Source organism: Caretta caretta, chromosome 9 (genome assembly GCF_965140235.1).
Source record: "Caretta caretta isolate rCarCar2 chromosome 9, rCarCar1.hap1, whole genome shotgun sequence".
Taxonomy (NCBI): Eukaryota; Metazoa; Chordata; order Testudines; family Cheloniidae; genus Caretta; species Caretta caretta.
The window spans coordinates 83,589,234-83,613,803 of NC_134214.1; the positions used below are offsets into that span (position 1 = coordinate 83,589,234).

Genomic DNA, 24,570 nt, shown 5'->3' on the forward strand with positions numbered 1-24,570 from the left:
GTTCCTTATTTTGGGGTTTTGCCATTCACTGCATCCCCTGTTCGTGCCTTGGCAGAGTGAGAGGTATGCTGGCCGCTCCACTCTTAACCCTGCCAGCCATGGGAAGTAAAATTGGCACATTATAATGATTTGGTAGCTCTCATCCTGTCTCAGGTTGCTGCAGTCTTAATGTTATTTGAATGTGCATTTATGTTGTATGGGGCCTTCTAATTGTTAGGACCCACATGGTGGTATAATGGCATAGCATGATGACTGGTATTGAAGTGAACAAGGGTTGTAATATTGCTGTATTAGTTTTATTAGCCTGCATCGCATTGTTTAAAATATGGGATGCTACAGAATAATAACATAAACTCTCTTCTCATCCTACTGTAACATTTGGGCTGAGACTCTCAAAACCACCTAAGGGGTTTGGATGTCCAGTTCCTATTTGGTGTCTGTATCCCCTAACTGATTTCGAAAATCTGAGCCTGAGTGTTTGGTGTGTGGTGTTTTTAACCTAAATGGCAGGCTGGACATTCCTAGGACATGTTAAAAAGAAATCTATCTGAAATGTAAGGGTATAGCAGCCTTAAATGCTTGGTATGTGTTTAGTAGACTATGCAAAGATTGCAATGGGACAGTGGTTCTCAGCCTGCGGCCCAGTTAGCACAGAGCTGTGGCCCGTGTGACCTCCTAAGGGCCATACAGGTAGTATTGGTACACACTAATGGTAAACAGGTTGAGAACCACTGCAATGGGGAACCCTAAGTGTGTTGTGTAGAAGTTAAAGTGAAAGAGAGCTGTTTATACTCCATATCCAACCAGTACCCAGAATATTTGAGCACTAGCCTGTAGGAGAGAGGACTATATATCTAAAATCATCAGACACAAATTCACTATATTCTAGCTTAAAAGAGAATATATGTGTCTAGCCTCTCATCCTGGGGTGCCATTTTCCCTACATCCTTGTCCTGGACTACACACAAACTTGCCTGGGTTTAACTAAATCCGTTTAGAAACACACCTTTAGATGAGCAGGACTGTGTGTAGAGTAGGCCCTTGTTTTTAGTGACTTAAGGCATCTGTATTGTTTCTTTAGTGCTGGGAGATGGGTTTTCCTGGTTTGAGATCCATAGCCAGAAATGGAGACCTTGAACAAGCCTTTACTCAAAGAAGTGGATATCTTTGTTAAATAGTTTTGAGAGATCATTGTGTGCTGTTGGGATGAGGACAGTGCATTCCTATGGTCCTTTATCTGCTATACTGCTCATTCTCAGGGACACAACTGTGATCAGCCACTCGCCTAATGCTAGCTACGACACCTCTTTGGAAGCTCGCATTCAGAAGGAAGAAGAGGAGATCCTGATGGCCAATAGGCGGTGTCTTGACATGGAGGGCAGGTAAAATACAGTTTGTTCTCAGACAGCTTCTTTCGCATTGTAATTTTAAGTTGATGGCTGGGGCAGGCTATTGGGAATCATCGTGTCGGGGTATTGGTAGCCTCACTTATAGCAATGAAAAATGAGAGATACCAGGTTGTGTTCACTTGGTTGAACAAAACAATTGCATTTTCTTTCACTGTTGGTATGGTTTGGATTCATAAGTAAAATGCCCCTCAGACTCTTGATTCTATTTATTTTTTTAATGTTCTGTCCATATTTGTCTGCTCTTCTTGTTCCTCTTCACCACCTTCATACAGACGTGTGCTTCTAACACCACGCTCAGGTAAATTTGGATCATGTCTTAACAGTGCGGTTCCATGGGGGTGTTTGTCTTGGTGTTTGGCACAGTGCAGATTTGCTGAAGAGCATTAATTCCTCCTCTTCCTTATCCCTTCGCTTTCTGGCCATAGCTCTTGGATCTCAAACTGATGCTGCAGTTGTTGTGTCCAGTAGCCTGAGGTGGGGAGCTCAGTGAAAATCTCTCAAGTGTAAAATGTCTTGTCCATGATCTGGCCCTATGCCACGATGGGCCAGTGAGCACCGATTATTCAAGTTAGTTAGCTCAGTTGCATTCTCTTTAACAAAGAGCTGCACTAATTCCCCGAATGCCTAAAAAGCAAGGGATAGTTACGAGAACACAGTGGACTTTGAAGCATCAGCCTGAAGATACTGTTCTTTTTGTTATCCTCTTAGGATAAAGACTCTCCATGCTCAGATCATTGAAAAGGATGCCATGATTAAAGTCCTCCAGCAGCGCTCCCGGAAAGAGACCAGTAAGACGGATCAGCTATCTTCAATGAGACCAGCTAAGTCCCTGATGTCAATTTCTAACGCTGGATCAGGCTTGCTGTCCCACTCTTCAACACTGAGCAGCACTCCCATATTGGAAGAGAAGAGGGAGGACAAAAGCTGGAAGGGCAGTTTAGGTAACGTAATCCTAACAAAAGCATGGTTAGTTATGTTAAGGGAGCGCGGTCTAAAACCACTCGGGGCAGTGCAAGCAATGGAAGGACGATGTCCTGACTGAGGGTGCTAGGTCCGCCACAAACAGATACAAAGATATGGTCACTGGCCTGAAGGGCTCACAGCCTTTATTTGGAGAAAATGTGTTGTAGTTAGTCCAAGTTATTAGTTATTTTTTCTGTAAATGGCTTGGGGCCCAAACCTTCTCCCATTGCTGTAAATGGGAATTTTTTGCAATTGACTTCAGGGTGAGCAGGACTACACAGAAGTGGGCCGTGGAGGGGAAGCAGCATTGTCTAGTGGTTGGAGATAGGGCCTAGGAGATGAAACCTATTCCAACATTACCTTTATAGTGCTGAGCGACCTTGGTTTTCCCAACATCTGTGCCTTACTTTCCCCGTCTGTAAAATGGGGATAATGCAGTCCTTCGTAAAGCACTTCGAGATTGGCCGTTGAAAGGAGGGGGAGAAGTGCAAAACTGTGAACTGGGCAGAACTAGTGCTGAGATGCTCCTTATATGTAAGTGCTTTAAAATTTCTTCCCTTTCTGTCCACAAAGGTGTTCTGCTGGGTCCAGAATATCGCTCGGAATCCATTTCTTCAACGCCCTCGCCGGTCCTTCCCTCCACCCCGCTGCTGTCTGCACACTCGAAAACAGGCAGCCGAGACTGCAGCACTCAGACAGACAGGGGAAGTGAACAAAATAAAGCTGCTTCCTCTGCTGTGGCCCTTGTACCCGGGCGACATCCCACGACCAGCATGCCCTACAATTCAGACAAAACAGGTAACTAGACCCAGCTGGTCCCCAGTGGAGCATTGGTATGAGGTCGGTGTAATTTCTGTTTCAGGGTGCTAGTTATGCAGAGCCTTTTGGGACTGCCAATTCTATGGGTTTAGATGTTGGAAGGGTGATATGAGCTAGGTGATTATCACAGTAAAGGCTGGATCTCAGAGCGCCATTTGGTGAAAGGTTAATGCCAAAGGGATAGATTCTGATCTCCATTACGTTGGTGTAAAGCCAGAGTGAATATACTGAGTTTAACGCACTGCAGATTTGTACATCATTGCATAACTATGAAAGAGAGAAAGTAAGGAAAGAGAGAGAAAATCTGAATTTTTAAATTTCAAGAGCTGCTGTCAGTCTGTTGGCCAGCATCACAAACTGCCTTTATGAATAAGCAGGAAACTCCCTTCTTCCAATAATATCCCCACTGTAGCTGTAGTTGGCAACTGGAGTTATAGCTTGATTCTTTCTGATATGTTTCCTCCTCTTGATATAGATGGGCCAGTTTTCCACTCCAGCACTTTGGAAAGAAAACCGCCTGTTCACAGCTTGGGGCAGGACCTCACTGATGCAGAAATGGTGGAATACCTCATCTGAAAGGCTGAACTTGTATCAAAGCTGGGACACAATAGCAAGAATTTTTTTAAAAAAGACATTTTTATTAGAAAAAATAGAATACCTGAGTAATAAAGGAACACTCAGCTCTTTGCTCTTGTATATTATGTCTCCAAAATGTGGACAGGTTAATTTATAATTTGTTCTAAATTATAAAATACTTGTTCTTTGAAAGTCGTTCCCTCCCCTCTCTTCCTCCCCAAGCTTGTTTTTAAATACTGGATCTGGTAATGTCTGGATAAAACCAAGGTCTTAAATGCACTAAATTCTATTTTTAATTTCAGTATTTTTAAAACCTTGTATTTTTTTTTAAAAAAATAGTACTTACTTTCACAGCAGTTGGTTAATTTCATTTGAACACTGCCAAGATGGGCGTAATGACTCTGCAAATTTATTGAGCACCAGGTCACACAATGACCACGTAACATCACAACCAGATTGGTGTGCTTTGTTCTGAATGTCACTGAAGGCTCCAGAGTACAGGTATTCTGAGTAGCTTTGTAAAACTCATAAGAGATGATCAAGGGAGCTTTTTTCTCTATTGCCCTCAGTAGTACGAAGTCAATATGGATATTCCATGGCTGGAAGGATTTCAGTTTTCACAATGTGCTCATGCACTTTTTTGGGGTTTTTTTGTACTCTATCTCAGTCACATTATTTTTAATAACTCCAGAGATTAATGTCATGTTTGTTATTTTCAGCAGTATCAGAGGGTCCCCAGTACTTTTATACATATATAATTTTGAGTAATTTATACAGTAGATAAATAATATATTGCATTCAGGTTTTAAATTAATAAATATGAAGAAACTGTGGGCCTAATCCTGATCTCAATAACATCTGTTTTTCACCTTTGTAACTCTACTGTCTTCAGTGGAATTACTCTGAATTTCCACCAGTGTAGGTGTTGAGCCCTGTAGTATTTGAATATTAGCAACTTGATCTGCTGCATTAGACCTTGATAGAGAATTATTTTTGGTATATTTCCCTCTATTTCAAATCTCTTTCTAGTTTGTATGTCCCTCATTCCATGAAATAACGGATTCTCTTTTCATATAGCAGTGTCCAAGTTCGTACCTTATACAAGGCAAAGGGTACAGTTGGTCATTGTTAAAAGTTTCAAGTGGCAAATTCTGTGTGCTTCCAAAATATTTTCCTCTTCTAACTGGAGAGAGCAGCATTTCTGTGTTTTAAAGTATTTAAGGGAATAAGTTTCACAGTTGTTCATCATCAGTTTCACTTTCAGGTTTTTAGGATCTAGCCCAAATGCTGCAGTGCATGGGTTGCAAACCCTGCAGGGGGGGTGTTCAGACACATTTTAAAAAAGGTTTGTTTTGAGGGTTTTTTAAAAAAATTATGAAAACACTTGTATTAATATTAGTTTGTTTTAAAACACTTGGTTTCCTTAAATTTTATGTCTTTACCTGACAGTGCTGCTAAAGCATCTCAGCTGATCCCAAAATTCCACTACAGCATTGTAGTAGCCAAATCTTGCCATGGAGTGAAGTAGCTTCACGTTAAAGCACCAAGCCTTATCCTACAATGGGCTCAGTACCCTTCACTCCCACTGAGTCGAGAGCACTAGGCACCTTAGTGCATTAGGCCCTAAATTGCAGTGGGAGTATGGAGGCTGCAGCGCTATCACCTATTGGTACTGTGTCTTCTAGCCTCTGGCTAATCGGCTTTTAAAAGGATTAAAGTAAATTGGCCTTAACAGATCAGTGGGAGCAGGCTGGATTTTACAGGGGAGAAGAAAACCCAGAAAGGCGTCCCCCATTAGTAGGCCTCAGATACCTGTCTTGGTTTTCATCTTGTCCCAAAGTTAACACTGTAATGCCCGAATATCCGCTCAGAGTGGGATTATATTTTACTTGAAGCATTCGTTCAGCAGAATGGATCATGCTTTACTCTTGAAAGGCAATTCCTCTCGGTCCTGGTGGGTTTGCCACTTGCTAATTTTAATCATTGAGAGCTCTTAGAACCATAAAATTTAGAGATGGCAAAGTATGTTGGTAAGAGATGGCCACAGTGCAAATACCCTAACTTTGCCACTGACCTCTTTCTCTAACAGCCTGAATCCACCCCCCAAAACTGGACACCCACAATGTGTGGGATAATTCAGAGCTGTACTTTAAGAGTTGGCCCAGCTCTACCAGGTAGGTCCTCGTCTTTCCTCTTGGCCTGTACAGAATTGTTCCTTAAAGTTCATTCTGTTATATTTTGTCCAGGCAAGTGTTCTTCCCCTTCCCATGGGGATGCCCTTCACAGCCTCATAGCTCTCACTGTTGAAAATACCTAATGTTCTTTTTTGCTTAATTTCATCCCATGACATCAAGTAATGCCTACCTGGGATGATTCTAAATGATGCTTCTCCTTTCTTTGTTGTCATTGGATGCATTGTGTGACCTTATCCATCTTCCTGCCGTAGGATTGTTCCCTATTGTACATTTTGTGTGCTGGGTTTAATACAGTGAACAGCTAGGGAGATTGAGAGTATAGCTGTGAGAGGGATTCAGGGTGAGAAGTGGAAGTCTTTTCGTTAGTCTTTCAAAGTCTGGGAAAATTGTACCTTCTTGAGTGCTACTCAGAGGCAGGGAAGAAATGTTCTATCCTGTGCCCATTAGTCCATTCTAACTCAGTTGACCGGCATTGGAACTAAAATTTATGGATCAATTATGCACATATGTCTGATTGGGTAAACTCCAATTTGCCTGGGTCCATGTGTGTTGATGATTAGGATGGACCAGTCAACACTGGTTGTTTGTCCTCCCCCAACTCATTCCTTATAACAAAATTCCATTGTAATTATTCTAATGAAGAAAAGAAATAGAGGGTTAAGCTTTCTGAATGAAACACAGAACCTGCACAGCAATGGTCTCCTCCTGAAAATGCAGGCTAGAGGTCTCCAGTAATGAAAAACTTCAGTATTACATGGTTCCTTTGGCAGTTCTGTGCAAATGTGAATGAGTTTGGAAGGAAACATTGCCCACAATTTCATATTGCTTTAGTTAATTTCCCTGTTTTCTAGCACTGATGTCGTGAGTTAAGTTTTTATTACAGTCAGCCATTTAAAAAAGAAAGAAAGGAAAAAAAGGTGGATTATTCTTGTGTGAGCTGGGGATCTGAGGTCCTCTTGCTGGGTTGACAAACTAGGAGCCATCAGGAATATGTGCTTTCCCCTAAGTCTTCCCTGAGTGATCCTGATGTGAATCTAAACAAGCTGCTTTCTTTGTGGGAGTCATGTGATATAGTTTTCAGTCTTTCTCTGTACAGATTTTTCAGTTTTGTTTTTAAGCAGAAGCTACTTAAAGAAGTCAAACTGCACACCTGGTCCTTTTCTTTCTGTAGACTACTTTCTACTGAAGTAAGATTGTAATTCAAAGTAATTGCAATGAGCTTAAATCTCAAACCAAACTTTAGACTAAGAGTTTGTCTTAAACTCGGGTATTAGAAGCAGAGTTGCAGCTTTTATAAGGAAAACCTCATATTCCTCTTTGTAGAGCAGAACAAGCATACATTTTTCATCTCTTTCTCTTTCCCCTTAAATGCTCACAAAGTGTCCAATCCCACAAATGCTTTCTATGGGGAACTCTCTGAGATTTGATGGCCCAGGGGACTGAGTAATAGGAGACAGAACCTTTTATCACTAGATGATTGGTTCAGATATGGCCCCATGTCATTGGTGACTTTAAATGCTCCCATCTAACAGCTGTTTGTTGATTAAATGAGTTAGTGGGTTTTCCTAAGAGCTATCCATGGGGCTGGTTTGCAGGATTCACTCAAAAGTTACCAAGAACACTGCATGCTCCAGGAATCCATTGCTCAAATTATGTGTTGCAATAGTCTCTCTAGACATCTGTCCAGTGAATCCTATTACTAGCAGCCACCACAGAGACTGTTGTTTATCTGGTCATTTTACACTGGCGGTCGTGTAACACCGCACATTTAGTATGGACAGACTTTTTTTGGCCTCTGGATTTTAACACCCATTAGGACTGGTGAGCGCCTACACAGAATTTACTGTAATTCTCCACACTGTGTCAAATGTGCCTAGGGGTTCTCTTTTCGTATATTCATATAGGAACTTTTAAAAAAGCTAGCAGTTTTATGTCTAGAAAGTAAAAGACAGTAAATATAATTGTACTACTGTATTTATGAAGAAAATACTTCTTTTCCTCCCCCCCAAAAGATCTTACTCTAGGGTGGTTTTAGTTTATGATTTCTAGTAATGTTTCTTAGGCTTTCAGGAAAGCATTGAAACCTGTCTTGTTTGCACTGTTGTGTAAATGTAAAACAAGTACTGAGCTAAGGAGTTTAGATTAAAATAACAGGCCCTTCCCTCTCCTAACTCAAGCAGAGCCTTTGGGGGTTTTGTTTTAGTTCTCAAATGTTTAAATAATTTTTCAGTCACCTCCACTTTCTGGCTGGGACCAGAAGCAGAAGTGTTGAAATAAATCTCGGGTGACTTGTCCTTTGGGATTCCACTCAATATCCACAGGTCAACTTGATGCTGATCAGAACCTTTAGAGGTTTGCCTCTCCATAGACTCAATGGTAAAACTCCCATTGACTTCAGTGATTTTGAGAGATCTTCTCCAGGATTCTAGTCCTCTAGTTCTCCATTTATAGAATAGTAATTGTTAGATGGGTTACATTTTATGCTGTCTTGGTTTTCCTTTCCCTGGAGTTGTGACCTACAGGGAAGAGCCAGAAGAAACTGACCAATGTGCTGCTTATCTTTTAGGGTCCAAAATATCAAACCATGAATGGAAACATGATAAGTTTGCTATTTAACAACCGTAGAAAATGTATCAAGAGAATGGTCTTTTTTTCTATATAAATCTATATTAAAATAAATTGTGTGGATTATTTTTTTCCTTTTTGTTTAAATTGTCAAGTTGATTTCATAATTGGGGAATGAGCTCTTTTGTAACTCACTTGTTGAAATAGCCCTAAAATCTTTGAAGAATGTGGCAGCTTTAATTCTTTTTTAAAAAGTGTAAATATGCACTAAATCTTTTGTAAATGTCTGTATTATCATGTCTGTAGTTAGCCATAAAAATATCTTCAATGTGTTTTAAAATGTGGATCCTGTGTTTTGAAATTTATTTTTATCATAGGTTTGCTTTTTTTGTTTGTTTGTTTTTAATTACCACAGACATTTTCTGTGTATGCCAAAAAGGGGTATTAACACTCAATCCAATTCACTTTGGGACCTGATCTGATCTCACTTACGCAGGTGTAGATCGGAGTAAATGGAGTTTGCACCAGTGTGAGAGGAGAATCCAGTTCTCTGGCTCACATTTTCAAAAATGTGGTTGAAACGTGGGGAAACTTCTATTTTTTTGAAGGGGGGGGGGAAGGTGTCCCTTTTTTAGCTGAAAAATTTTTTGGTCAAAAAAGCAAAATGTGAATTTTCCCAACCAATTATATAGCAGGTCAGAAAAACAGGATCAAATTTTTTCTGAAAAATGTTTGGCAAAAAATTAATCCCCTTTCTTTCCTCCCCTCCCCCGGGTTGAAAAATTTAAATTTGGAACATTTTGACTAGCACTGACAATTTAGGGTTCTTCAATTTTTGGTTACCCAATTTGAGAAGGGCCCACTGTTTGAAAATCTGGCCATTTTTGCTTGCCTGAAATTGGGTACCCAAAATCACAAGTTACTTTTGAAAAGCTTGCCCTTTGTCTTTAAGCTGCTGATGTAAAGTTTGTTCGTTTACTTCTGGTATGAGTTGAATACTTCCATTTCTTTTCTTTTTTTTCACCCTTATCTTGCATTGGAAGGGAAAGAATGCTGATCATCTGGAGGTGAGTAGGTCTCAGCAGGCTTGTCGGAGTTGATGTGTTTTCATTGTTAATCTTTAGAAGAGGAGCTTGATATTTCTAATCTTCATGAGCTGCCAATAGTTTCTTAAATAATACTGAGTCAGCAAATCTGGGAGCCAGAGGTTAAATTAAAACAATTGGTCACAGCACTACAGAAATTTTAATGGAGGGTGGGTGTGTCTCTGTCTGTCTCCCTTGCTTGCGAGCTCATTTGCCTTGTTGTTTAGCTGTGTAATCCATGGACAACAGCAGTGGATTTCTGCACAGTTGGCTTTTCTGCAGTGCAACTGTAGTGCATTTGCAAGTTGCCTTTTAAACACCATTTAAACATGGTGCAAAACCCAGTTCATAACATAGTTTGGCCATTTATTGTGAATGTAGCCAAAGTTCATTAAAGTTCAGGAGCCTTACCCAGCACCCACTGACGACAGTGTAGAAAGACTCCTATTGACTACAATGAGTGTTGGATCAGGGCCGTTGCAGTGATAAGTCTGGTTCTCTCTTGTCCTTGCACTGGTTTGACAGACCTGTTTTAGCACATCCATACATGGCAAGCCTTACAATACAGCTGTCCCAGTGTGTTCTGTCCTTCCGGGTTGCACAGTTCCCAGTATTATTGCTTAGAAAAACGCTTTTGGGGCAAGTGTTTGGAGTGAGTTTTCTCTCTCCTTGCTCTTTGAGTCTTGATGTGCCAAATGTTTGGGTTTAAATTAAAAACAAATTCTAATTTAATTTGGTACTCTGTTTTTAAATGGCTGGATCTTTACATGGAAAAATAGATCCATGTCATTGCAGACTGAAACTGGAAAAGTGTAGGGTTCTGTTGTTTCCTTGGCATGTATGTAACTCCCTTTACCAGGAAAAGGGGCTCTAATTGAACACAGTACACCAATGGAAAGCTAGCTTACAGCCCCAGACAATTTGTTGGCTAGTGTACACATGACAATACTCTTAAAGGGATGTTATTGCTTTCCACTGAGCTTTTCATATCTGGCCTAGGTTTAATTGGAGTACAGCAACTTCAAGCATAATTATATTATACTAACCGTTTTATTATATTTTAACAGACGCTTTAAAGCAATTGCTAAAATACACAGAATCCCAGTGTAGTTTGAGTCACTTACATAGGCAGATGAATGACTCCCCTCCCCTATGTAATGTAGAATCTGAGCATCTTTCTTGTAAAAACAAATCCTGTAACTGGAATTGACTTCCTAGAAATGTATAAAACAGGATGGCAGCAAGAGGCCCCGTTTGCTCTTCAGGGGGTTAAAGGCCTCTTAAAAGGGACATTTTTGTTGAGGGGGGGAGGAGACAGGGAGTAATGACATAATCTTTTGTAGTTTTGGGAAAAACTGATGAGCACAAATGTCGAGAGTGAGGAATAGTGTTTCTTTCAATCGATAATAATTTGCCCCCCCCCTTTTTTTAACCCCCCCTCCCACAAAGCTACATTTATTTATTTGTGTATTTATTTTAGTAAAAAACTGAGTTCACCAGTGGTAGGTCTATGAGATCCTAACAGTAGAAGGAACATTTCTTAGGCAGAGTAACTGCTTTCTTTCCCCAGTAAGTTTTACAGTGAGTTGTTTTCTAACAGAAGAATTATTTTTGCACTATTCTCTTTTTCTGTTGCCATGCTCAGGAGCTGGAAAATAAAACTCAGTCTGTAGTATTTTGTTGTTGTTGTCTTTTATTTCTTCTGGATGAATTGTTATTCCTTTCTACTGTGCATGTCTGAAGGAGCACAACCAGGATACAGGACAGAAATTTGGCAAAACAGGAAATATTTGCTGGTAAAGAAGCTTGTTCGGGGAGCTGGGGAGATATTGAGGAGATATTTTTTCTGGCTAGTTGGTCTGTTCTGCATTGGTTCTTGTGTATCCATCACCATGAAATCAAGACATGCCAAACCCACACCAAAAAAAGGGGGGGGGGAAATTGGGCTTATTTTTGGCTTAATTGTCTTATGAGTTGCTTGTTGGCTAGTTTTTGGCATGTAGCTTGTTGCTTCTTTTTTTTTGATTGGCTCCTGGAAAGCAGGAGCATGGGTGAGAGCAAGCAGGGGCAAGGGGCAAGCAGGGACAAGGGGCAAGAGAAAGAGTCAGGGATGCACAGCGGGCCCACCAGAGTCCCAGGCTGCACACCGGGGGGAATCTAGTCACATATAGTGTTGGGGTTCTTAGGGATTGGCTTGTTTTGGCCTTGTTTTGAAATGGGATTAGCTTGATTTTTGACTTATTGTGAAAGTTGGGGTGCTTACTTACTGTGTGAAAGTTGGCAACTGTGCATGGAATCTGAGTATAGACTGTAGGGCAGAATTGCATCAGTTTGCTTACCTTGGAAATTTTTACTTTTAATCATAAGAGCCTGAAACTTGATTTTTATTAAATTAAATCTTAAAATTTTCAGAAATAGACAGGCCCACTGGAGAAGAGTGGGGATGTGGTATCCTCTCTTGCGCAGCCAACCACTGGAATTATGGAAGGACAAACCAAAGGCAGATAGAGGACAAATTTGAATGGGCTGCATGTCCCCTCCTTCACCCTAAAATGTTATGTAGAGGACCTGTTCCTTTTTTCATTTTGAGCTGCCTAAAATCTTACACTCTGATATCAACTTCAGAGAAAAGAAACCCCTCTTCACACACACTGTGTAATGGTCTCAACATACAGCCCTCTCCCATGTTTGCAAGTCTTATATAGCTGGGAATCTAAACCATAAATTCTCTCCCTGGCTTCCATGAAGAGGAAGATTTGTGTGAATCTCAGATCAGTTTCGCTCAATCAGTTTGCCAAGTTTTGAATTTGTAACAGGTGTAATCTGTTCACATAGCTCCAGGGAGTTCATACCAACAACTGTGCACCTTCTGGCGAGTGCATTAATTGACCACCCCTTCCAATAACAATAACATGAGTGTCCCCCATATTTCCCAAAACTTTGGGTTTTCATGGATAACGCTTGTTCCTGCACAGCAGCAGCAAAGTCACATTGCTATGATGTAGCCCTGATGGTCCGTAGAATGGACTTCCACCTTGAATGGTCCTTTGCAAGTCTCTTCCTTCGGCAGGAGTCAATATGGAAGGACCTAGGCATGCTAAATCCCTCAAAATTGCATCTTCCAACCTCATTCACAGTTGGCCTTGTGCTCTACTTCCTTCAACCTCAGCCCTATAAACGTTCTGTAAAAGTGTGGCACCTTCTGCACATTGGGCATGATCCCACCATAACAATTGTCTTGTTCTCAGGTGATGCAAGCTGCAGCTTGCTGGGATTGTGTTTCCTTTTTCATGGCAAAATCAAACCAACAGATGTTAAGAATATTTGCTGTAACTTTTGACACTGAGAACTGTTTCGTTTCCTCTCCTCAGCTGCTTTTAATAGCCATGTTTCTGCTCCATCTAACAGGGTTATTATTAGTACCATGTTGAACACTCGTACCTTAGTTGCCAAACAGATATCCTGCTGCTCAAACAGAGCCCTTTGAAGACACTGAAATGCCACTGATCCAAGATTGATGCAACATGTGATTTCCTTGGTTATAGAACCTCCCACTGTCAAGTGACTACCTAGAGAGAAAAACTATTCATACATTCAGTGTTATTGTCATCTGCATGTAGCATTGGCAGGTCATTAATTTCTGTTTTATAGGAGGTAGGATAGATTTAATCCACCACCCCCTGCTCCTTGTCCCCTGACTGCTCCCTGACCCCCACCCCACCCCATCCAACCCCTCCTCTCATTTGTGACTGCTCCCCTGGGACCCCCACCCCTTCTCCCTGACCGTCCCCGGAACCCCTGCCCCTGACTGCCCCCCATCACCCCCTCCAACCCCTCCTCTCATGCCTGACTGCCCCCCCGGGACCCCTGCCCCATCCAACCACCCCTTCTCCCTGTCCCCGACTGCCCCCAAAACCCCTGCCCCTGACTGCCCCCCACTGCCCTATCCAACCCCCCCTCTCCTTCCTGACTTCCCCCTGCGACCCCTGACCACCCCGACCCCTATCCACACTCCTGGCCCTGACCACCCCCTCAGACTCTCCTGCCCTCTGTCCAACCCCCCTGCCCCCTTACCGCGCTGCCTGGAGCACTGGTGGCTGGCGGCACTACAGCCGAGCCAGCCACGGCACCGCGCAGCACAGAGCACCGGGTCAGGCCAGCCTCTGCAGCCCCCCGCCCAGAGCATTGCGCCGGCGGCTCAGTGAGCTGAGGTGCGGGGGAGGAGGGCTAGCCGGCTGGGCCAGGAGCTCAGGGGCCGGGCAGGAGGATCCCGTGGGCCGGATGTGGCCCGTGGGCCATAGTTTGCCCACCTCTGGTCTAAGCTGTTCTTAAAACCCACCAATGATGAGTTCATAACCTCCTTAGGTAACCCGTTCCAGTGCTTAACTCTCCTTAGAGTCAGAAAGCTCTCCTAATATCTATCATAAATCTTCCTTGCTGCAAACTAAGCCAATTATTTCTTGTTCCCCTTGGTGGACATGGAGAACAACTGATCACTGTCCTCTGCATAACAGTCCTGAACATATCTGAAAACTTTTCATGTCCGTCCCTACAGCCTTCTTTTCTTTAAATTAAACATGTTTCAATCTTTCCTCCTATGTCATGTTTTCTAAACCCCTTAGCATTTTTGTTGCTCTCCTCTGGATTCTTTCCAGCTTGGTCACATCTTAAACATTTTTTCTTCCTTGCATTGTATCAAATGGGGTCTGCTCTGTGTGTCTGCTCCTGCCAAAATACTCTGTTCAGTGCAGAATTCTCTGTCAGACCACTAGCTAATGTGTTTTCCTTTCTTAAAATGTGGTGACCAGAATTGGACCCAGTACTCCAGCTGAGGCCTCACCAGTGCCGGGTAGAGCAGAACAGTTACCTCCTGTGTCTGACATTATTATATTAAATTTCAATTCAATTAATTCTACCTCTACCTCGCCAGCATACAAATGAGAACAGAACTGAACCGCCTGCAGTTTTCATGAAGACTTTTTTTTAGATGGAAATATTTACTTTACCAATTTGGTTGATCTCTATGAGGAAATCACAAAACTGTGGAAAGAGACTGTTGAGTGAGTGCAAAGGGAATTGGAGTTTGAAACACATTTTTTTTAGCTTAAAAACTGCAGTGCAGTGTTTGGTAATTGCAACACAGCCCTGACCAAGGCCAGGAAACTGGAAAGGTTATGAGTCCCCCTTTGCAGTATAGTTTAATCAGATGTAGAAGACTTCTCATTAAAAAAAAAAAAATCTGTCAGGAGTTATTTAAAGATCACTTGATTACGGTTAGCCCGGTTGTTTTTGGCTGGATGCTCCAACAATGTCACTTCTTGGCAAAAGTAGCTCAGTGGAAAATAGGCGTGACATCCTCTGTGTGTGTGTGTGTATGGTCTCACCCCCCTCCTCTTCACATTTACAATCTAGCACAAATACAGATACAGCGCCAGGCAGCACCAGCAGATGAAAAATACAGCAGAAGGTTTGGGAGTTAATTACATAATAAACAAAAACCTTTATTAACGTTCTAAAATGAGTTTGAAGGCAGTGGAGTTATTTATATTATTATGGGCTTTCGCTCTTTGGGGAATTCATTGAGGAGTAGTGTAAATGGGCCCTACCATGTAACAACATCAGCATTTTGCAAATTAAGCCTTCCACTACCTCTATATTCTGGTAAATTTAATCATCCCTATGTTGCAGCTAGGAAGCTGAGGCACAGAGAGTTGAAGTGAATTGGCCAAGGCACACCAATAGCAGATCTGGGATTAGAACTCAAAAGTAATGATTCTTTTTCTTCTACTCTTCCTGTAGACAATCCCCTTCTTTTGTGTATAGTCAAGCTCATGCTAGTGTCCCCCGCACTGGGCTTCCGTGCCAAACCTATCCAAACGGAGCCAGCAGAGGAAATCTGTACGTTGCAACAATATGTCGGCCCATAACTGTTGCTCTACATTTACATTATTATAGCTTTATTGACTTAGTATGAATAAACAGTACAAATATATATGACCCCCTCAAGGATTAAGGAAAGAGTAGATGGATGCTGGAAAGTCTGTTTGTTTAAACTTAGCCCTGGTTTGTTCTGGTATCCAACCCATTTTAAGGACGGTCTGTCTGGGCTTTTCAGTGACATGTACTGTCTGTTGATATCAGTGCATGTGAGACAGGATAGGACCAGCCCTGCCCATATCTTGCTAATAGGACTGAGTCTCATTTCAGAACCTGTACCCTGGATGGGGCCAGGCCCATTGACTGTGAGCAGAAAACTCATTAGGGCATTTATTCAGGCACCAATATATATATGAGAGAGAGAGAGGGGGAGGCTATGGAGGAATCCCAGATGGAGAAGATATCCCAACTATTCCAGATCTAAGCCCCACTCTTGGCAATGTGACATGCTTAAAGTTAAGAATATGCCTAAGTGAATGCAGCATCAGGGCCTGTCACTCTACAGTTGTAGTGGGGGACAGGGTGTATAGCTTCATTGAAACAGTGATGAGACAGAGAGCAGAAAGGAGTCAGTAACCTATTGTAGATATCAAAAGTAAATGGACTCTAATTTAAGATCCCATAAAGGAATATGAGTTTGACTGACAATGGTCCAGTGACAACAGTCTCATGAAATAATCTCCCTTTCATAAAACCTGCTTTTCAGGGCAAAAAGGCATCTGGTTGAAACCTTTGAGCCCATCTCTAACTGATTTCAAGTCCTGACCTGGATTGAGCTTCTGGAGCTTGAGATCAGTTTTATAATCCCTTGGCTCCACCCCTTACTGGTTTTAGCCAATCAGCTCTTTCCACTTCTCCATGCAGGTTTCATTTCATTCTGTCTCTCTCTCTTTCACTCTTTTATTAATTACTTTTTCTCCCATTAAAACATTTTCCCACCCTAATTCCTCTGCCCATGAGGGAATAAGGGTCCATCACTAACAAGTCACACACAAACAAACCAGAATTAGAGCAAATTAACCACCTATTAGCACAAATTCCCCCCTTCAGTGGGAAGCTGCACTGTTTCCTTCTTTGCAATACTGCAGCCTTAACACCTGATGGTGCTGTATTAAGGTAGGAACAGCAGCACTCACCTGCCTCACTATCACATGACCTAAAATGGAGTCTAACAGCTCTGAGCAAGTACTGGCTTCTCCTGCTTCCAGAGAAAGTCCTGCCAAAATCAGTCTTAAGGTAGGAATGTCCAACTTTCTACTTCTTGAGATAAGAGCACTTGGAAGATGGAAGAAGCAGCTTTGCAGCGTCCACCCTGCAGTTGAGTTTTCTTTTTGTATCTTCTCCTTGAGACTTTGCATATAACTCAGAAAGGGAGTCTGAGAGAATCTGTGAATTAGCAATTTAGCAGATGGGCGGTCTGTGGGGCAGCTTACTCTATCACAGGTCTTTAGGGCCTGGTCTTACTTGAATTGAAGTAAACTGGAGTCTTTCTGTTGTTAAACAGAAGTTGGCCTGGGGCCCACATGATGTGACTGAGTTTATTCTTTGTTGCGCCAAACATGGGGAAAAGTCCTGAGTGATGTAATTGTGTTGTCTCTGTATATTGGGGGTTTCTCAGAGAGCGAGGGAGAGGTGTAAGTTCTCTGCATTTAACAGGTACCAGTGCATATTTACAGAAGCCTTTGCCCTCATCTGGATTGTCTCCTTGGGTAGAGTTTTTGTGCACAGAGATGCGAGAATGTTTACAACTGCGCACATGGAAATTTGGGACTCATTAAAATGTTTGCATCCAAATATATTTTTAAAATAATTGAAAGGAAATTGTATTGCTGTTAAATGCAGATTACACACCAGTGGAAAATTAGACTAAATACATTTATAAAGTAAAGCAATAAGAGCAAATTGAGACATGCAACAACTATGGAACCTAAACAGGGAATGCTTAAAAGTAAAAATTAGAGCTAACTCCAGGAAGGGCCAGGGACTAGGAATTGTTGTAAAGAGCTTTGGAAAATCTCACAGAAGGAGATATCTTTTGCTTCTGTATATACACATTGTGACATGCTGGTTTCTGATTTCACTTGTATGAGTATAAATCCAGAGTAACTCAGAGTTACTTCAGTGTAATAGAGATCCAAATTTGGCCCACTCTTTAATATACAGCACAAAATTAAAAGCATCTAGTTTGCTTCAAATGTGGAAATCTGTGAAAACAAGCTTAACAAGCCCCCCTGAAATGTGAACTGGTCCAAAATGAAATCTTAATTTTCCATGTCTTAAGTACCCCATACTAAATATGACAGGGCCTAATTCCTTGGCATAGCCTAAAGAGAAAAGGAGTACTTGTGGCACCTTAGAGACTAACTAATTTATTTGAGCATAAGCTTTCGTGAGCTACAGCTCACTTCATCGGATGCATTCAGTGGAAACCTAGTTATTAGGAGTTTAGTCCTGCAAGGTACTGAGGGCTTGATTTTCAATGGGACTTAGGTGCCTAAACGGCTTAAGCATTTTGAATAAATCCCACTGAGTGCCTAGCTTCATCTTTAGGGACCTAGATCCATTTGTAAACCTAGCCCTGAATGCTCTCAGCTCTCCCTGCTGTCTCTGTGAGTGGAGAAGGTTCAGCACCTTCCGGGATCAGGCCCCAGAGCAGGGTTAATGGTGCTGCTCTGTCTTATGGTATGTTGCCATAGCAGTGCAGGGAAGATCATCCAGGCTGTAAACAGAAGACTTAATTCTCACATCCTTCTTGACCTCTCATCCATAACAAGAATTAATTCGTTGCTTGTAAAGAACAGGTCTCCAACTGTGTCCAAGGGGCCTGTTTCCTCTTGTGTTCAGAAGTTTCCCCTTCCTTTAAGGCAAACGATATCCTAAATCTTTCCTATTTTTAGTTCAGTGTGTAAACCCTCAAGTTCTTGTTTCAGGTGAAATGGGAATGCCAGGTCTGCATTCCTGAGTCCCCGGATGCCTTTAACCCTTCTCTATCCTATCTCCCCATGAGAGCAAAACCAAGTGAGTAATTTTCACTTAGAAATGCATTTTCCAACATTTGCAGCCAGATTTCCTGGCTGGCTTTTCATATTTTTAAATTATTTGTGGTCACCTATTTCTTTTAAACTACAGTGTTGTAAAAGAAATACACGACAAGTCAATTTACAGTGCCGTGGGCTGTTCCTGTCTGTCTTGTCACCCCTTTGTCTGGAGCGGCTAGCCAAAATATTGGGGTCTAGTAGGTTGCTCCAGTTAGGAGGAAAAATAGTTGACAGTCAGGTATGTCTTTGATGCTGTTTTGTTTATTTACAAAGACAGTCGAAAGTCCTTTGTCTCTGAAAAGTAGCAGGAATCAAATACAGGAAACTGCTGGTTTTGCTCCCAACACCAAGAGCACTTTTTTCAGCCGGCACTCCAGACCCAAAACCTCTCCCCAGGTTTCTTCTAGGGTCAGCCACCATACATTCAGCACGCATGCGTACGCGCACATACTCTTGCTCTCTGTGTATGTGTCTTTCCCAGCTTTTTGTCCGTTCCCTCCTTCCCACCTACACCCTCTCCCCAAAACAATACCCAGTAAAAGCTCCTGCCTGGGTTCACATGCGTTTTTTTTCTTTTTTTTTCTTTTTTGGTCTTAGGTGGGGATTTATCATTACAGTTCTTTTAACTGAAGGATGAGCTCATACCTATTAATCTTAATGATCAGACTCAATTCAACCAACAATAAGGTTTCACCCAGCTTGTAATGTTAGCGTAACATTTTTTCTTTAATTTTTTTTCCTGTTTGAATTTAATTGTGCTCAAAGGGGCCACTCTGATTCTGCTGGAGTCTGAAGATCTCTGTTTACTCTCACAAGTAAGGGAGTGGTAATGCATGGTCACACGTCCCAGCCTACCCGTGATCTGGTGGAATCGCCTCTAGACGTGAAATCAGGAGGTATAGCCCAGGAGAAGCAAGGGCAAAAGTGGATTTATGGAGTAGGGGCTGGCATGGCTGGTGATACAAGTTAACAATGGCTCTAGGAGCTGCTCCAACCTAAGCTGGTGGCTGGTTTGCAGCCCAGATAGGACAGGGCATTCTGCACTCTGGCTATACTTCTGGCACATCCCTATGTCAGGGACTGTGAGAGGAATAGGGGTATTATACCACCACCTGTCAGTGTGGGGAGCCCCTCTGTAGCTGGAAAGTTCCTGTTAGGGGATCTGGTGGTCGCTGGAGTCCTTTATGCCACAAGAGCAGCCAAGAATTGGGTCACAGTGAGACTCTTAACTGAGCTGCAGTTCAATGGGCATTGTGTGGTGGACACTAGGAAATGGACTGACTTCACCCAAAAGGTGTTGGAACCCCTTAGGCTCTATCTACACTACCACTTATGTTGGCAAAACCTATGTCGCTCAGGGGTGTGAATATTCCACCCTCCGAGTGACACAAATTACGCTGGCATAGAGCTCGTGTGCATAGAAGCTCTCCCACCATAGCTTCTGCTGCTCACGGGGATGTATTTTTATTCAATGTCAGCATGGAGCATCTTCACCACACATGCTCAGCAGTAAGTGTAAACATGCCCTTAGTCACTGCCTACCTCCCTTGGATTTAAATCAACATCCTGAAGATGAAAAATTCTGTGTTTTCATTACTCCCACTCCCTCCGCAACTCTTTTTCTCACTTCCCTATTTCCCAGCAATGTCATGGCTCAAGACCATGTTAAATAATCTCATGGTGTTGCTCTTGCTTTCATCATAGGGAACTGTTGATGTTTGTCACCGATGACTATGTACAAAACTAAAGTGTTACCAAATAAATAAGATAGCACATTAATCAAGCCATCGGGGTGAAATTCACATCTGGGCAGAGAGTTTGCACAAGGCCTGTGTGTCACTTATATCCTACTTCAGCCTTAATTTTGAGGTCCGAAGTGGGACTTAAAATGATGCTTAAACCTTGTTCTTGCTTCTCCGCACAGGGGCTAATTTAACTTCTGTCCAGGAAATTCACATTTGAAAACCTGCCCTTTGTGGAAGGTATTATGCAAGCATGCCCTTTAGCTCTGATTCTGTTTTCTTTAGCTTTAGAATCACTATCAGTAGCAATAAGGAGATTTTTAAAAGCCCTTGGAGTGCAGGAATATAACTATGGAATGTGGATGACAGTTTGTTCCTAATCCAAGATCCTGCTGTTTGATACCAAAAACACTAGCAATAGTAGCAGAGGGTATAAGGTGAAAAGGACTAAGTTAGAAGGTCCTATCTCTACTTGTTGGTTGGCTGGCTTCAGACATTAAAGAATGATGTTTTGCTGGGTCTGAAAAAAATGAAATATTTTGGAATCAGAATAAACAAAGTATGAAAACAAAAATTAATGCCAAAGACGACTCGAGACTAAAATACCTCTATAAGAACAAATTATCGGATGAATTACAGAGGTAAGAACCCCGTTAGATGTTAAACTTGTGGTGCAGGGGTAATGTTATAAAGATTGTAGGAGCACCACAGGTTAATTACTAGTTCTCAAATGCCACAAATGGATATTCTTCAAAAGAAACAAAACAAATTCCAGACTAAAATGAATCAGATTACAATATGAGTAAACAAATGAGGCTTGAAACAACAAATGTACATCAAAAGACTTTGACTGTGACACAGATCTATTCTTTATAATTAAAAGCTAGAACATTAATGCCCTGGGGAAATGTACTGTAAAAACTGTATATTACCAGTGACATGCACCTTCGAAGGGTGTTTATTTAAATTACATAAAGCTTTACACTCTAATGCTATTTCTGTGTGGGAAATGTTGTGTGGAGTACATTGTAAAACCAAATTGCACTATAGGAAAAAGTTCAGGGACACCTATAGGGAAAACCCTCAGTAAAGATAACTGGGTAGCTAATAATTTTGGACAAGTGGATGCAGAAAGGAATTCTAAGGATGTCAGACTTTGAGCTAGCTAAGAAACACTTTGCACCTTCAGTCAAAACAAGGGTTGAGCAGAGATGACTTGTGGCATTATCTATAATTGTGTGCATGGATGGGTAATATCTTGAGAAGAAGTTTGCCTACCCAAAACAAACACCTGTTAATGAATTGTCGGGAAAACTGAGACATCTACCCTGCTAGACACCAAAGGACTAGAGTTTTCATTTGTGTGTGTTAATAAAGAAGCCCATATAAAGTATATATGGAGAAAAGACCTAAGAACAACTACAGTTCACCTTCCATGGGCACAGAGAGGTTACGTGACTTGTCCAAGGCCAGACAGGGTGCTTTCCAGTGGACCATGCTGCTCTAGTATCTAGTTAAAAAAACATGAGAACCTCTTACTGGTGCAGTTTAAAATATTTCAAACTATACTGGTCTCCAGTATAACTACATAGACTATGTGAAGGGAGAGGACCTGCTTGAAGAAGGCAGGAGAACATACACACGCTCACATTTTGGAATTACCAAAGAAGCCAAAAATTCTGAGTTAGCATCCTAATGACAGTAAAGCCTCATCTACACTTGAAAGGTTTGCTGGTAGATCATATAGACACAGATTATACTGGGATAAAAATCCTTTTGCCAGCATAGCTTTCCCTGGGTGAAATAAGCTACACTAACCAAAGCTCTCTTTGCTGGTATAATTGCATCTACACTAGAGCTTTTGACAACATAGCTACATAGGCAAAAAATCACACCCAACCACCATAACGAATGCCAGCAAGACTTTTAAGGGTAAATCAGGCTTAAGTTCACTGAAGAGGCGATTCCCATTTGTTCTATTTATTCTGCAATACTCAGTGTTATCAGACATCCAGCATGAAGAAGTCAAGTGGTTTTCACCCAGTTCAGTGGTGGCAATTATATAGGCACAAAACAACCTTAAACGGATAGGAGAGATGAGGAAGAAGAGGAGCTCATGATAGATCAGAAGTTGCAGCTTCTGAAAAAAGCAATGTAGGATGCAGAGAATAAACTGGAAGAAGTCAGTGAAACAGGGGAATGAAGGTAGGTTTCCTCCGCTATTTGTTTAATAGGAAGCCTGCACCCACTATTATTTTAACAATCTCCAACCCTCACTCCCACCAGGGCTTTATGTGGGGAGGTGTAAACAGAAAGGTGAATGTTGGGCTTTCCAGCCTCTCTGGGGGTGGGGGCAGGAGGTCAAATGGCTTTGAGGGAATTGCTTGAACTACCCCTGATGCCTGTCTCTTTGCTATCATGACTGGGGAGCACCCTGGTAGCAGACCAGCAAACTGTTTCCTGTAAATAGCATGACAGAGAATACAGGGCCGAGTCTTTCTTGTAACTCTCTCTAGTTGAGAACAGGGTTTACAAACATTTACATTCCCTAGCTCGAGTTGCCGCTCCTCTCATGCCTTATCACAGGTTTTCCTTTTGTTACCACTTAGTTAATCCTCTTGTTTATCTCCTCAGGAATTTTAAAATGTTATCCAAAGGCAGAAATAAAAGCAAATACTTGGCAAGATGAACTGAGGGTCAGATGTCTATTAACAGCCTGAGACTGAAACGGACATTTTAAAGGAGGAAAATGAGCTGGTATATATAACAGAGGTATTGTCTTTAAAAGGAAAGCCATCAATTCAACCCCCATGCAGATCTGAAGCCATCCTGGTTTTGCTCCAAGACCAAGATTTGACTGAGAAGATAATCTCATTTGGGGGGACAAGGGAATTGCAAGGGACAAAGACTCGATGGAGAAGGGATCTTGATTAGACCACGTATCTTCCATCCACCCTGAACGGTCACTAGCTTTTTCTTAGGCAACTCAAAAAAGAAAAGAGGTACACTTTAATATAACATTTCAGTAACAGGAAACCATCCCCATGCACACTGTCCAGCGCCATACATCTAGAAACTCCCCCTCTGCAAAATAGAGGCTCACAGGTTTGCTGCACATTTCACAGGAGGCGGCGTGTGTCATAGGCATGTGTCCCTCAATTAATTACTGTTAGGAAAAGGACCGCTGTCCTTCAGTGTCAGGCTTGCATAGTTAGTATGGTGACCCTGTTGGCTGTTTGTGGCGGTCCCACGAAAGACACAAAACTGAAATCCTGTTGCAGCGAACAGAGATCCTCTGTCAGCTCAAGGGGCAAGGTTCGATGTTCTGTCCCCACTGACTGCCATGAAGCATATGCAACTGAGATCTGTATATTATCATGCTATCCTTTACCACAAACAAAATAGCTGCAGTTGGGGAGAGGGGGCATTGTGAGGAACAGATTAGACTGAAGCAAGCATTCAGATAAACAGAGGCCTTCCCCAAATCAGTCTATTTCTTTCAAAGCTCTTTGGTATAGTAGAATACTCTGAAAGAGGCGTTCATTTGGTGTTAGATTTATTTATATCCTGACATACAGTTTGCTGCCAGTCACTCTTGATTGACTGTGTCCCAAACGTATTTTCATCCCTACCTCTCAGGAGAGTTGCATGGTTTAATTAGCGTTAGGAAAATGTTTCAAGATCCGTGGCTAAAAGGTGCCACGAGAGAAATGCTGAGTGTGTTAATGAACTTGACAATGCCTTACAGAGAGAAACTGTAAAGCAAATGGTGAGCCCAGTCAGAGTAAAATCCTTTGGGTATACAAAAAGACATTTTCTTTATAGGTTATTAATTTATCTCTCCCTCTGAATATCTTCCCAAATGCTGCTCGTGAGGTCTATTCCTCCAGGGAGTCTGTGTGCAGAAGTCCCCTGGAGATCAGATGTACAGAGGATTCCAGGACGCAGACCAGCGGGGGGCCCTTATAGACTATGCAGTAGCTAGTACTAATTCAGTTATAAATGCTATCATGTGGTTTACCCTGCACACGTACTTTCTTCCAAGAGTAGCAGGTAGGTACATACCTGATCCAATTGGCAGCTGTGTGGGAGTATAGTATCCATGACAAAATCTGGATAGTCTCCTCTATTTGCATTTGCTTTTATATCCAACTCCCATTGGTGTCCATGAGAACTGAGTTAAGAAAAAGCTGACCGGATTCAGATGGTGCTTAGCCCAGACTCGGCAGTACATTAGAAGT

At 42.0% G+C, this 24,570-nt stretch overlaps 1 protein-coding gene across 5 annotated transcripts in view; it reads left to right on the plus strand.

Moving 5' to 3' along the window:
* AMOT (angiomotin) overlaps nucleotides 1–8,871 on the plus strand; it is an 84,405-nt gene extending 75,534 nt beyond the window's left edge. For all 5 annotated transcript variants that reach the window (XM_048863951.2, XM_048863952.2, XM_048863954.2 and 2 more), the window contains 4 exons: nucleotides 1,260–1,382; nucleotides 2,118–2,350; nucleotides 2,946–3,170; nucleotides 3,667–8,871. In XM_048863951.2, the coding sequence (XP_048719908.1) occupies nucleotides 1,260–1,382; nucleotides 2,118–2,350; nucleotides 2,946–3,170; nucleotides 3,667–3,767 (682 nt within the window). In that variant the 3' untranslated portion in view covers nucleotides 3,768–8,871. The remainder of the gene's footprint in view (nucleotides 1–1,259; nucleotides 1,383–2,117; nucleotides 2,351–2,945; nucleotides 3,171–3,666) is intronic.
* Nucleotides 8,872–24,570: the final 15,699 nt, after the last annotated feature.